At 46.9% G+C, this 14,540-nt stretch overlaps 1 protein-coding gene across 4 annotated transcripts in view; it reads left to right on the top strand.

Annotated features, from left to right (window-relative positions):
- GALNT7 (polypeptide N-acetylgalactosaminyltransferase 7) overlaps nucleotides 1-14,540 on the top strand; it is a 102,431-nt gene that overhangs the window by 41,327 nt on the left and 46,564 nt on the right. For all 4 annotated transcript variants that reach the window (XM_059721882.1, XM_014594162.3, XM_014594157.3 and 1 more), the window contains exon 2: nucleotides 13,718-14,169. In XM_059721882.1, the coding sequence (XP_059577865.1) occupies nucleotides 13,718-14,169 (452 nt within the window). The remainder of the gene's footprint in view (nucleotides 1-13,717; nucleotides 14,170-14,540) is intronic.

The raw sequence follows: 14,540 nt of genomic DNA, 5'->3' as shown, positions 1-14,540 counted from the left end.
GCTGCCTCAGCCAGTTCCTGGGCAAACTCCTGGTCTAGCTCAGGACTTTGGGTGGGAGGTCTGTAATAGACTCCCACCATTGTGTCCCCTGTGCCGTGTTCCCCACGGATTTAAACCCAGAGGGTCTCCAGCCGTCCACCCTGGTCGCCAATATCGGCTTGCAGGGACGTGTAGCTTTCCTTAACATAGAGAGCTACACCCCCGCCCCTTTTCTCTACACGATCCCTCCTGTACAGGGTATAGCCATCTATCCCCGTGGTCCAGTCATGGGTGGAGTCCCACCAGGTCTCCGTGATCCCTATGACATCGTAATTGTTTGCACTGAGCAGGAGGATGAGCTCCTCCTGCTTATTCCCCAAGCTCCTGGCATTTGTGTACAGGCAGGCAAGCACCCCCTGGGGGGCTCCTTCCTTGCCCACAGATTTTACCAGGGCTGGGGCTGGGGTGGGCTCCCTTGAGTGCCGTGATCCGCTGGCTTTGCAAGGATTGTTCAGCGGGCCAGCAGTGGCGGTAGTCCCTCCGTCCCCCAGCAGGCTTAGTTTAAAGCCCGGTGGAGCAGGTCAGCCAGTCTGGCTGAGAAGAGCCTCCTCCCTAGGGGAGAGAGGTGGAGACCATCTCTTCCCAGCGGCTCGCTGCCTCTCTTGCCAAAGAGCGGGCTGTGGTCATGAAAGCCAAAGCCTTCCTAACGACACCAGCGCCGCAGTCTTTGGTTGACCACATAGATCCTCCTGTCCCTTCTCAGCCCATAGCCTGACACTGGGAGGATCGACGAGAACACCACCTGTGCCCCCAGACCCTTAAGCCCCGCTCCCAAATCCCTGTAGCGCCTCATGACCTGGCTGGGAGTGCTCCGAGCCATGTCATTGGTGCCCACATGAATAAGGAGCATGGGATAGTGGTCTGTGGGTTTGAGGAGCTTGGGGATCCTCTCTGCAATGTCCCGGATGCGGGCTCCTGGGAAGCAGCAGACTTGCTGGGCTAAGGGGTCAGGGTGGCAGATTGGCCCCTCCGTCCCCCTCAGGAGGGAGTCTCCCACAACAAACACCTTACGTTTTGTCTTGGGGAGAGCAGGGGCGGGAGTTGCAGTTAGGCCCATGTTGCCTGTGGGGGCCGGCAACTCAGCAGGCTCTGCTGGGGCAGCAAGAGGTGCGTACCTGTTGCTCAGCTCTGGCAGGGCAGGGGCCTTGGTGCGGCGGGCCTTAGGGCCCTTGACCACCTTGGTCCATGCCCCTGGCTGGACACAGCAGGAGGTCCCAGAGTCCTCCTCTGGCCTGGAGGGAGACTGTGATCTACCCTCTGCCTCCCGGGGGAGAAGGGCCTGGCAGTAGGAGTCTGTCTCCTGCTCGCAGTCCCTGATGGCACGCAGTCTGTGGACTGTGGCCTGGAGCTCCTCCAGCTGGCGTGCCAGAGACCCTAAAAGGGAGCAGACCCCACAAGGGGAGGTCGCCATGCTCCCAGGCCCCAGAGCCTGAAAAAGGGACAGGCAGCCCCCGCAGCCGAGAGCCAGGGGCTCCGTCTGCGTGGAGCCCGGAACCAGGGGCTCCGTCTGGGTGGCCGTCTCTGAGGTGCCAGAGGGGGGGGGGGCCGCGGAGCCCGAGGGGACCCTCGGGGTGCGGCATGTGCCCATCCGTGTCATGCCTCAGGTAGGCTGGCTATGGCTGGGACTGTCTACCCTGGGGGGTGCGCAGGCAGGGTCTGGCGACCTCCCGCACGCTCTCCCGCGCGAACTCCGCGCTAACTCACGCGCCGGCAGAGAAGCGCGCCTGTTTGTGCAGCCTGTTCATGCGGCTCTGGTCGCGTGGCTCCCTGGGGGGCTGGGCGAAGTAGGGGCCTGGGCGGGGCTTGACCCGGCCCGGCTCCACTCAGCTGCCGCCTCCCACACACACACTAAGGGGGTTAGCCCCTTCTCTCCACGGGCCCCGCTTACCCCGGCTGCGCTGGGGGTCAGCGGGGGGCTCCGCGGCTGCTGGAGGGTTTCTGGGGGGCTTCAGGGGAGCGGGGGCGCAGCGAGCTTTCACCCGTGCGTTTCTCGCCGCTCCTGCGTCTAACTGGGCTTTTTCCCGGTCGGCGGGCCCTTTTAAACTGCGCGCATGCGCAGTGGGCCTGCCGTCGAGGAAGCTGCTCTTAAGGCAAATAAGGGGGCCCTGCCCGGGATTTGGAGGACCCTGCCTTACTGGAGGGGGGCTGGTGAGTACCCCCCCTTCTCTCTCTCTCTCTCTCTCTCTCCCTGGGGGGCTGGGCCAAGTAGGGGCCTGGGCGGGGCTTGACCCGGCCCGGCTCCACTCAGCTGCCGCCTCCCACACACACACACACTAAGGGGGTTAGCCCCTTCTCTCCACGGGCCCCGCTTACCCCGGCTGCGCTGGGGGTCAGCGGGGGGCTCCGCGGCTGCTGGAGGGTTTCTGGGGGGCTTCGGGGGAGCGGGGGCGCAGCGAGCTTTCACCCGCGCGTCTCTCGCTGCTCCCGCGTCTAACTAAATACAGTCTACTTAAACCAGTACCACTTCCTGAATGGGTAGGCATTTCTGCTGACTTTGTATTTGCTTCAACAAAAACAAATTTCTGTTTGGCCAGTGTTTCATTCCATCCAGGAAGAGCGCACGCCAACTGCTGAAGCTTCCTTAGCCTGACGAAGGGTTTTTGAACCCAAAAGCTTGCTTAATAACCATTCTCCAACCATTTGGGTTGGTCTAATAAAACATATCAAATTCACCCCAAGAACCTTGTCTGTTTGGCCAAAGGCATTTAAGAGCATAATGTTATGAAATTGTAGCGTTTGGATGCTTTTATTGTTAACAACAGAGGTTGATAGTGAAACTGCATTAGAACTTTTAGGAGTCCTGCAGTCCAGATTAAATTTAAACATATGAAACATATTATTTTAAGCTGAATAAAACAAAAAAGAAAACGTGAAAGCACAAAGTTTGTCAGTGATTGATCTAGCGGGGTGGGCCAGTGTTTTGCAGTTCTGGATGACCAAGTACCTTCCTGACCAAAGACCAGATTATAACTGGTATTTGGACAGACCACTTAGGCCTTGCCAAAGCAATTGGAATTTGCTTAGTTAAGAGTGAAGTTTACAGAGGGTGGACTGTATTCTAACAGTATGGACATTATAGCAAATCCAAAATATTATAAGGAAAGAGACTTGAGAGGGTGTGTCTACACAAGATGCTTTACTGTGCTGTAGACTGATGTACTCCCCAGTAAAGCATCACTCTGTACATGTGTGCACATTTACTGCTCAGTAAATTAGTCTACTGTGCAGTTAGTTACTACCCATAAATTCAGGTGGTAAACTTACTGCGCAGTAAACACTGCACAGAAGCACATGTGTAGAGGCTGGCTGAGAGCAAATTTGCTTCCAGCCGGCCTCAACACTAGGGGGCCATGGGATGGGGAACTTCCTCAGTCCTGACGCTACTCATCTCCCAGCTCCACCCAGGAGCTGGAAGCCAAGCAGCACTGCAACAGGGTAACGCTCTGCCCCCCCCCATTTCCATCCTGGCGCTGAAATCCCGGAGCTGCCCTAGAAGCAGGACAGTTCCTGGCCAGATCAGGGTTGAAGCACTCCTGTAACAGTGTGCTCCTATTAGGAACTGATTTGCTCCCAACAGGGAGCGCGTGTGGATGTATTTTACTGTGTAGTAACCCTTTATAGCATTAATTGCACATGCAGACATAGATGTGTAGACATGTTGCCCAGAGAGAGACAGGTGGAGCTCAAGTCAAAATAATTAAAATGCCACAGCACATGAAGTACCACTTACAACCCAAGATACTTTCCAGCATTTGCAAAATGATATAAGAACTGTTTTGGACCACATCATTTTGCAAGCAGAAGACTATAGTGAAGAGGATGATGAGCAGAACTATATCACAGAAACTCTTCACAGGAGCTATAGACTGCATTGCAGTAGAAGATGAATGAAACTCAATCTAGAAGCAAATAAGACACCTGCTTTGGAGTGCCATTTTGGCTCTGTTCAGTACCTAAGAAATTATGCACATTTTTGCATAAAAAGACGGTACTAAGTTGTACATGCATGATATTTTCATCTAGGCAAAACAGTTTTCATCTGGGAAAAACAGAAGAACATGCCTTACCAGAGCTGCTGGGCTAAAGCTAAAAAAACAATGTCAATAACATGCAGTGGAAATAACATACATGGGAAACACCTTAACGCAGCAATCTCAGTAAGGCTGAAGCCATCACCTGTGTGTGTCTCCTCCAGTACAAAAGGAAAGAGGTACAAAGATATGTTGTGCCTAAACCAGGTAATTGAATTTACAGCCTAAGAATAGAAAGATTGCCAATGGATGTAGGGTGCAAATCTTTTATATAAAACCTGAGAAACTGAAGGTAAAGGCTCCAGTCCTGAAGTATTTTCACATTAAATGTAAACTCGGCTGTCCATGGATGCATCCCAGGAGACAGGTGGCATGGTCCTCATGCAGAAGTATGGACACAAAACTAGTGAAACCATGGCACATAGCATCATGAGGTATAAGCAAAATTGATTTGATTGGTATCCTGAAATAGGTGGTTTTGGCCTTAGCTCATGGTTGTTTTAAAAAAAAAAATCATACCCCCATTTATAGGAGGCTAGCATGAGCTGAAAATAACCATAAAGCACTTCTTGTCATCACCTAAAGGGCAGTACCCTCCACCCTGAAAACAGGATATTTTTTTAACTAAAAAATGTAGGATTTGGTATATATAACTCAGAGAGAGATTTGATGTAGGCATGAGTCCTAGAGCATTTGGGGAAAGTGCCATGAAGCAAAGCCCAGAGCCAATCCCATATATGTGAATTTGATGATTAAATAACAACAGTAATAATTAATAAAGGCCTGATCCTGTCTGGTTTTGTATCAGTTGTGGGTTGTGACAACTGAGGATAGTAGCTTGCAGAAAATAATTAAGGTTATTAATGCAGGTTTGCTGGTGCAGCATATTCTCAACCCTATTATTAAATTAAGGGGGAGCTCCTAGTACCAGGTAAGACTTTATTTTAAGAAACTAGAATGTTTTTGGTCTAAAAGTGTTACAGGAAAACCTGCTAACAAGGATGTGTGAAGGTTTTATAGGAACTGAAAAAAAGACACACGGTCCTAGACTCATGTTGCATTTAAAACACGGTTCATGAGTTAATAATAAATGCTATTAGTAAGGACTTAAATAGTAACCAGCCGCACGTGCAACTCAACTTAAAGCATTATACTGTAGTAAATGAGCCACAGCGGGCTCCCCCTGCATCAGCAAGTAAAATGTGATTGGGATCTAATCCCCAATCCCAGAATGGTGCATCCTCCCACACATATCTGTCAAGACTCCAAAAGAAGGACTGGAGACATCTTCTACCCACCTCAAATAAATATTAACTTTGGGGAAGCTGGTAAGACCTTCACATGCCAAAAATACAGGCCAAGTAGTAGGGAAAGACACGGGAACAATTAGCCCTAATGGGCAAAATAGGGGGACGATTTGTTTACATTGGCCAGACATAACCATATATTTGTCCTAAACTACTGTTCTCACTTTGCTGACAGAGAGCCTTTTTAGAAGACCGTACAGCTAAACAAGTATCCTGCAAATCTATTTTTGATAGCTGTATTCTACCTGACATAATAGTACAAACAATGGGGGTCAGTTTAGTTGGCATGATCTTAAGCAATTTGTAGTGAAGTGCACAGAATTTAGACATGTAGCTGCTGGTATTCTTAATCTCTAATCCAGGGAATTGGTAGAAAACTTTGTTAAAATAATAAATCCCCAGCAGAGTAAAGCTACTCGGTTAGCCTTTAATCTATATTTAGTATTGTTTTATTACAGAATGGCTTTAATAAAGCATGGGTCATCACTTGCTGTCATTTTTATTTAATTTAGAAACATGCCTAAATCCCTGAGGATTTTTACATAGAGAGGCAGATCAGGCAAAATAAAAGGCGCAACATGATTTGAGGTCCAGAAAGTTGCTACCACTTTCTACAGATGACAGTTTCTTATGGAGGAAAATAAGGGTTGCAAAAAGCAGTGGTAGTCATTTCTGCATATGAAAATAGATGTACATACTGAGGAGTATGTGACATCTTCAGGTAGCAGAGGCAAAGAAAAGGTGCTGAATATGGTTCTTGCCCAAGATCATCTCATTGGTATGTGTCACAACAGGTTAAGAGAGAACTAATGAACTTACAGAGCAGCTCAATCTGTTGAACAATTGTCACGTATTGGTTTGATTGTATATATTGTATTAATAATGATGATTGTTTGGTTTAGCTGGAAAGGAAGAACAGTGGGACTTATACAGGCTTCACATGAGTCTGTGTTGGAACTGATTGCTGTGTGTAAGGCAGGGGGGCTAATTTTAAGCAATGCTGATCAGTTGGAGCTTAGACACTGAATTAAGTACAACTCTTGTCAATCTCTTTGGGTGTCTATACATGTGCTGGGAGTGAGGGGCTTTAATTAGAATGGCTCTGAGAGCTGCTCTAATAAAAGCACCTGCAGCGGCATGTGTATTCAGTGTCCACCATTCAAAATGACAGCAGGGGCACTTTAACTAAAGCTTGTTGACTGTTTGATGACCTTTAGTTAAAGCTCTCACACCACCATTTTGAAACCCAAGGACGACACATACACGTGATGTGAAGGCTGCTAGAGCATGCTTATTAGCACACTCCAGCAGACTCAAGTAATCGCTAATCAGCATGCACTGGAGCAGAGCTCCATCACATGTATAGGTGCCCTTTAGAGCTGAGCGAGTCCTAAACAAAACACCCGTCAGTTTTATTGGAAAAATGCTTCTGTTTTGTAACATCACCTTTTAATAGATGACCACCTTCAAAACATGTTACTTGTTTCTGATGGATTTTGGGAGAATGCATTCAGTCCTGAAGAGCTTAAACTCTTAAAATTGGCATCAGATGGTTGCTACCATTCCCAGTACTGGTTCACATCAGCTAATTTTAGAGGTCCTTGATTTATAAAGTATTGAGTGATTAGGTGTGGACCGATCACATTTACTTTCTGTATTGTAAAAACAGGATTTAACCATACTCAAAAACCAAGGAGTGGTTTGATATGATAAAGTGGGGGCAGGAGGGGCATGCATGCAAGAAATAAATGGAAGAGGAGGAACACTCTCATGGGTGTTGCCAGTGGAACGATTTCATTATAGGTCTCTGTGTCCTTGTGTAAATATGGGTCCCCCTTAGGAAATGAAAAGAAACATTTGAGAAAGTACAATGCAAACCAGGTAAAAATGCTGCAGAACCATGGTCACTTAGAAAGCTGTTCAAGGGTTAGGCTTTTCCAGATACTGTGAGGGTTGAGAGAGCCATCCTACCCCAGCCTTAAAGCCAGCATGCCAAGATAGGTTGAAGTTTTTCACGTAGTGCAACTAGGATGTAAAACAGGAACAGGTAATTATTTTGGGCAGAAGGCTATTTACCCAGTTTTGGCAAGTTGTCAAGGGTTGTGTGGGTAGCCCTGCCCCTTGACAGGTGCCCTGCCCCCTGGTCACCATCTTGGGACCAATGTCTCAGGGCCAGCACCGGTGGGGCCCAGAGCAGGCTGCAGGCTGGCAGAGGTCTGTGGAACCGGGTTGGGCTGCACCAGCAGGCAGAGTGGGGAGCTGACCCAGCTCTATAGAGCCCCTGCCAGCCGGGACCCTGTGCTCCTGCCACCCTGTTCTGGGCCCTGCCGGCACTGGCCCCGGGACACCGGTGTGGGCCCCGTGCACCCGCTCATTCCCAGTGCCCCCCAGCCCCACAGTACAGGTGGGGGGCAGCATGCAGCCCCGACCTCCTACTCCCTAGCAGGGAATGAGCTGGTACTGAGCGTGGGGGAAAACTGGCCCCTCCCCTACCCTGTGGCTGGCGCTCCCTGTGCAGGGCTGTCCTGGGCAGGCACAGGTGGACTGCGAGCGACTTCAGTGCAGAGCGCCGGCCACGGGGCAGGCAAGGGGCCGCTTTTCCCCACGTTCAGCACCAGCTTGTAACCTGTCCCCACTGCCAGCCTGGGCCCCGCACCAGCTCTGGGCTCACCCATTGGGGCTGCACCACGGCAGCAGCAGCTGCAGTTCCCCTGCTTGCCATGCCAGGCAGTGTTTGCTACCACCGCCCCTGGGCTGCCCAACGCATGAGCTCCGGGCAGGCAGCAGCAGCAAACACTGCCCGTCGCGGCAGGCAGGGAGGCTGCCATGGCTGCCGCGGCCATGGCACAGGCCTAGTGGGCAAGCCTGGAGCTGGCGCAAGGCCCAGGCTGGCTGCGGGGGCGGGTTACAAGCTGGTGCTGAGCATGGGGAAAAGCAGCCCCTTGCCCACCCGTGTCCGGCACCCCACACGGCAGCTGCTCGTAGCCTGCATGGGGCTGCCTGTGCCTGCTCAGGCTGCAGCAAGGAGCGCTGGCAATGGAGCAGTGGAGGGACCGCTCTTCCCCGAGCTACTTTTCCCCAGGCTCCTCCCCTGCCTGTGGTCCTCCTCCCTTACCTGAGGTTCCGGCATCGGTGCAGCCATGTAGTCCCAGGACAGAAGCCCCTGCTGAGCCTTCCAACTGGGGGGGCGGGGCCAGACAGGCCCTGTTGTTGCGGGAGCCCGCCGGGCTTCTCCTGGATCCTACTGCCCCTGATTCCTGTAATTTTTGACAGGGACCAAAGACAGATAAATATTAACTTTCTAAATTTTTTAGGGGCCCCGCAGGCCGGATAGAGTGGCCTCGCAGGCTGCATTCGGCCTGCGGGCTGTATTTTGCCCACCCTGATGTAAAATTAGGTCTAGAATAAAACTGTCTTTGCAGTAGGCTGCCTGAAGTACTTGCACATCAGTTATGTTCCAAATTTGTGTTATTTATTTGAAATGCTAGGAACAAAAGACCGTTGTATGTGTAGATCTATAACTTGACTTGCATACTGTTCTATAAAATGCACTGCAGATAGTCACAATGATTCTACCATCTTTCATGCCTTCTAAATTAAGCTGTTCTGAATTGTGAAGGAAGAGAGGTAGTTAGGTTTGTTAGTCTGAAGTCAGGCAGAAGGCGGGGTCGATCTGCACTTTATAGACTAAATTGGAGTTGCATATGCTTTTGTAAGCAGTAGCTTATTCATCAGATGCTATCAAGGGACTGTAGGAAGCAGAGCTTATAAATAGAAAGCTGTGATTAGAATACAAAGGGTAGGGAAGGGGAGGAAAAAGGTGCGGGTGCTGCTGGGAGAGGCCACCTGGGTAGGGGAGAGAAAAAAATAATAGTGAGGTACATGGGGGTTATAAAAGCTAATTCACAGAATGGGATAAGAATCCAGTCTTGCTTTAGACTATGGTATGTAGCACCTGCCTTCTGCCTGTATTGCAAGAACCTCTGAATGCTTTTTAGATGCTGCCTGCTGGCACACACACTAACTATATTACCTGATTGTAGACTTTTGGCATTGAACCAATTAATTCTTTTCATGTAGCAGTTTTACTTCGTATATTGCAGATTGAAATTTGGCAGTGGGGGAGCAGTGACAGCTTTTTCCTACTGCCAAATCTTCTGACCCATGGCGAGGCCCAGGCCCTAGGTGCTGGATCCAGTGCCCAATTCCAGCGCAAGTGCCAGGAGGGGGTGGTGCCAAGCCCCCAGGATCCAATTCAGGTGCATGGGGTAGGAGGTGGTAGCACCAGGCCCCTCGGACTCGATCTTGGCATCCAGGGGGTCAGACAGGGTGGTGCTGTGCCCTGGGACCCAGTCCCAGTGCTCAGGGGACAGGAGGAGGTGGTGCTGGCCTCTAGAGCTTGATCCAGCCTGCAGATGGGCACGGCATCACTCATCTTGCTCCCAGAGCCAAAAGGTTGAGTACAACTGTTTTAGATGATCACCCTTCCAGGCTCTGCAGTGTTCTGGGCTTAGCAAGGGGCATGCTTCAGTATTTTTTTCAAGTCTTTTAAGAAAGGGTAATCTTTCTACCCAAACCTGGATCTTTTTCTGGCTAGGTAAAGCTATTTTAAACTTCTTATTTGTCCCAGCAGTGTTTTTTTACAGTGGAGAAACTCAGCAAGCAGCTTAGATATCCAATTAAAACCCAACATATTTTTCTTGTCACCCAGCACTGCTTGGCTCTTTGCCTTGCCATGTAATGTGACTAAAGTTGTAACATCTTTTTCTGCCTAACTGAGCAGCTTGTAGATAAGGTGCTATTTGTTCCTGAAGTATCACTCTGAGGTGGGAAGGTGGGGAGGGCATTATCAACAGCTTGATGCAGATCTAGAAATAGCACAGAGCTGCCCATATAATTTTGTTTTATGGTTAAGTGGCTTCTGACCAAGTTGATTCCTGTACAGAAGAGTGTAGAAAGTAGACTAAATGAGCCACCCTCCTGTGAAGCAGTACTGAAGGGCTATTTGCAGTTTGGCAGTCATTAGCATGCTAACATATCTATTGGAACAGGAATGAGGGGAGATCAGGTTTACTTGCTGAAACAGGCTCAATTTAAGTGATATAATTAAATGCAGTTTCAAGCCATTTGCTGTACTCATCTGTCATTGTAGAGCATGTTACAAATAATCTAGGAAGAACCAAATCTATTAAACAACATAAATTTCTCTAATATGGATGCAGCCTTAGTTCCTTGATGGGCTGCAGTTAGTTAATTGTTTTGTATAGCACTGAAAATGTACGCTATGCCTACACTAATACTAAGGGCTGCCCATCTACACTGAAGACCCCCTAAGATTGATCCCCGGCAGCAGGTCAGCTCAGTCCTGGATACTGCGTGGAGTATCATGGCTGGACCTCCTCGCCTGTCCCAGCCGGCAGCATGTTCAGAACATAGCAGGCCACAGAAGCAATCCCATGACTCCATGTTCCTGACTTCTAGCCAGCCACCCTATCTCTGCATTCTGTAGTTAGAGCCAAATGAGAAAAGAGATGTGGACTGATATCTAGAAGGGCTTCTCTTAAGGAAAAGAAGCACAATGTGCAGTACAGGAGTGAGGTGGCAGTTCATGTGAGGGTGACCCTCGGACTCTGTCCCAAATATGAGTATGGACATATTCTTAGCATGAAAATAGTTTTTTTTAGTCTTGCAACAGCTGCTTTATTTCCCAGAAAGAGGAGTTATTGTAAAGAAACTATATTCACCCATTAAGATTTTTGTTTTTTTTTCTAAAAGCCATTTTAGAACACGACATGTTCGTGGGTGTTTGAAATAAAACACTATGTGAATGCATTTTTTCTTTCTGAATTGTAGGTGAGCAGTGGCTCTTATGTTAAGGTTTCTCAGTTGGGTAATGACCAAGTTTTTTAAGTATTGTTTAGCTTGATATACAACTATACACATATAGGAAATTGCAGGTTTTGTATTTTTTGATAAGCATGCACATTTTAACTTAAAAAAATTCTCCTCCTTTTAACAAATATCTCAGTCAAGTACCCAGCTACCTGTGGTATAAATCATCACAAGGTCTAAGACTTTAGAAGCTATTTAACACGTGATTATATAGTCTCTCATTTTTAGACTATTAAGAAAGGTCACAGAACTGGAGTTGGCAGAGTTATAAACTGCACAGAAGAAAAGGATAGAAACTGAAAAACACAGCCAGGTTTTGCCCAGATATTGTTTCTTACACAACCAAATGTAAGCCAAACTAGTTGTAGGACCAGCGTTCTTCTTTAGCTGAGATGCTCTTATGGCCATTATTCTGTCATGGCTTCATAGTACCATTCTGCCAATACTTATGAGATGGCACGTGATGCAAGTTAGCTGGCTTTTTAATTCCTATACTTTAATGAATATGCAAAGGCTCCTTCTATATCAATGTTTATATATATCTTGATATATATAATATCTATATAACAAAGTAACAGAAGTGAAACAAAAGTATATTTGACATGCTTGTTAATAAACTAGTTTTTTGTTTATGAATTTTCAGTATATAAACCTGTCACTTGTTGACTGTACACTGACACATTAAAAAAACATGATTTTTTTTATTTCTAGCGATGCTTTTGATTATATTCATTGCAGCCTTTTACCTCCTTACAAAATGCGAGTTGGTCCAGCCCTGTTGCAGCCCCACATCCTGCTGTGGGTGCAGAAATCTCGTAACCCCTGCTGTTGCGACCCCATTTGGAGTTGCAACCCACAGGTTAAGAACTGCTGTACTAAGAATAGGGTATGCCCAGGGTCGGCAGTCTGTGGCTGGATCCATCCCATATAGCAGGGAACCTTCAGGCAGCAGGGAGAAGCGATGGCAGCAGCCTGGATCCTAGTGCCTGCACATCTTGGACCTGAGCTGAGTCGTTTCAGCCCACAGCTGGGAAACAAAACTGCCCGCTGGGGTCAGTGAAAGCGTGTCCCATTCCTTTTGAAGCTAGATCATGAGGCAGACAGAAAAGCGAGAGTCATGGGGACAGAGAAGAGCAAGTAAGAGGGAATCTGCCTCTAGCCTACTGATTAGGACACTTCCCTGTGTGGGAGGGAATTGATTTATCTCTGGTCTATGCCCCCAAATCTGTTTATATTTTCTATATTTCAGTCTTCAGATGGAGAACAAGAACTGCCCTGGCAGCAGAGACTCTGACCACCACCAGTAGTTCTATGATGAATTTAGTGCTGTCAGTACGAGTTAGGCAGGATTTGGGACTGCCTCTGGGGGACAATTTGAATTGCTCTGGAATTTACACAAGAGTTAGCTATTGAAGTGTTTGCCCCAGGTTGCTTCTGTGCATGCCTAATTGTGGTCACCCAGGGACCTTGTAGATTTTGGTGTGTAATGAGTTTTTAGGGTGCTAACTCCAGGCCAAACTCAGTTGTTTCTTGGGACTGGTGTCTAAGTCCCACATCAGTGCCTACTGGATTATTTGAATCTAACCTTAGTTTCTACCACAAGTCAAAATAGGTATAAGGTACCCTTGTCTAAAATGTCTCATTTGTCTGCAAGATGCCACTTGGGTTATAACAACAATTTAGGGGTAAAATTACCTGTGCTTGTAGTTATTCCTATTTGCCTTATGATATTAAGATTTACCTTGACTCTTCTCCTGTTGACTTGAATAGAAGCAAAGTTAGATTCTAGTGCTTTTGAAAATCACTATTTCCAGTGTGAATTGTGAGTGCCTTCAGAGAGCAAGTGTAGAATTATAGACTGATGTTGAAAAACAAACTTGTTCTTCATGAAAATCATTTTTAAATGGGCATTTTTGGAGATGAAGAGTGGGATCTGTGAAAGTATCTAAAGGAGATGAGAGCATTCATTTCATTGGAAGTACCAGTGATATCCAAGCTAGAGTTTAAAGTGCAACTCCTAAACCAGTGATTCTCAGCCAGGGTGCCATGACACCCTGCAATGTCTTGAGATCCTTTTAAGGGTGTCATAAGTGCGCAAACACCCATGTATGATTCACAAGATAAACCCAGAGATTTCAAATGCAAATCCATAGTGTCAAAAACATCCTGGCCTATTGTGATCTTTTTGAGGTTTTTTGCAACAAAATTGCTCTATTTTTCTGTTGCCAAAAATCGTGTGAAAACTGAAAGCTAAGAGCTGGCCTTTCTAGAGGGGTGCCTTGAATCTAAACAAGTTGAGAACCACTGCCCTAAACAATACTCTCTGTTGCTGCATAATACATTAGCATTTATTATCTACTTAAGATTTTTAGATTTAAAATATTTAGACTTCTAAATTTATATAAGGGTTTCCAATGACTTCCTGCTATTTTTTATATATATGTATAGGATGACGAAGTCAACAAACCAATGCCAAACAAAGGAGACCATGGATTAGCTCCCGGAAATGAGAAGTTCAAACCTGTGGTACCCTGGCCTCATGTTGAAGGTGTGGAAGTGGACTTGGAATCTATTCGAAGAAAAAATAAGGCCAAAAATGAACTAGAACATCATGGTGGTGAACAGCAAAACATCATGCAGAGGCAGTATCTCACATTTAAGCCTCAGACACTTATATACCATGATCCTGTATTACGACCTGGAGTCCTTGGTAATTTTGAACCCAAAGAACCTGAACCTCATGGCGTTGCTGGTGGCCCTGGAGAGGAAGCGAAGCCATTTGTTTTAGGACCAGAATACAAAGAATCTGTTCAAGCCAGCGTTAAAGAGTTTGGTTTTAATATGGTGGCAAGTGATATGATCTCACTAGATCGGAGCGTTAATGACTTACGTCAAGAAGAGTAAGCAGATTTCTTGTTCTTTTTGTTTTTCTCTTGAGGGGCTGGGTAAATGTGTAAATGGTTTTTAATCAAGTACTTAAAATTGCAATATAGATGAAACCAAATAATGAGATATCTTACTTTGACAAAGCAGGCTGCTGGATCATACTAGACATTTTCCTATGTTAATACTAGTAGTATTTCACTTAATCTTTTGTTGAGTATTTAATCTTTTTTGACTAAGCTTCCAAGGTAGTCTGTTCCAATGCCCAATCAAGCTAATCAGGATGGCTTGTCATTATATATTTTTATTTTTTAAATATCCTCAAGTTGTTTATATTGTGAATAAATCCTTGCTTTCATTATTTCCCTTAAAATTTTATGTACAGTGT

This window comes from Alligator mississippiensis, chromosome 2 (genome assembly GCF_030867095.1).
Source record: "Alligator mississippiensis isolate rAllMis1 chromosome 2, rAllMis1, whole genome shotgun sequence".
Lineage (NCBI taxonomy): Eukaryota > Metazoa > Chordata > Crocodylia > Alligatoridae > Alligator > Alligator mississippiensis.
The sequence above is the reverse complement of the archived record's forward strand: the minus strand, read 5'-3'. Positions and strand labels throughout refer to the sequence as shown.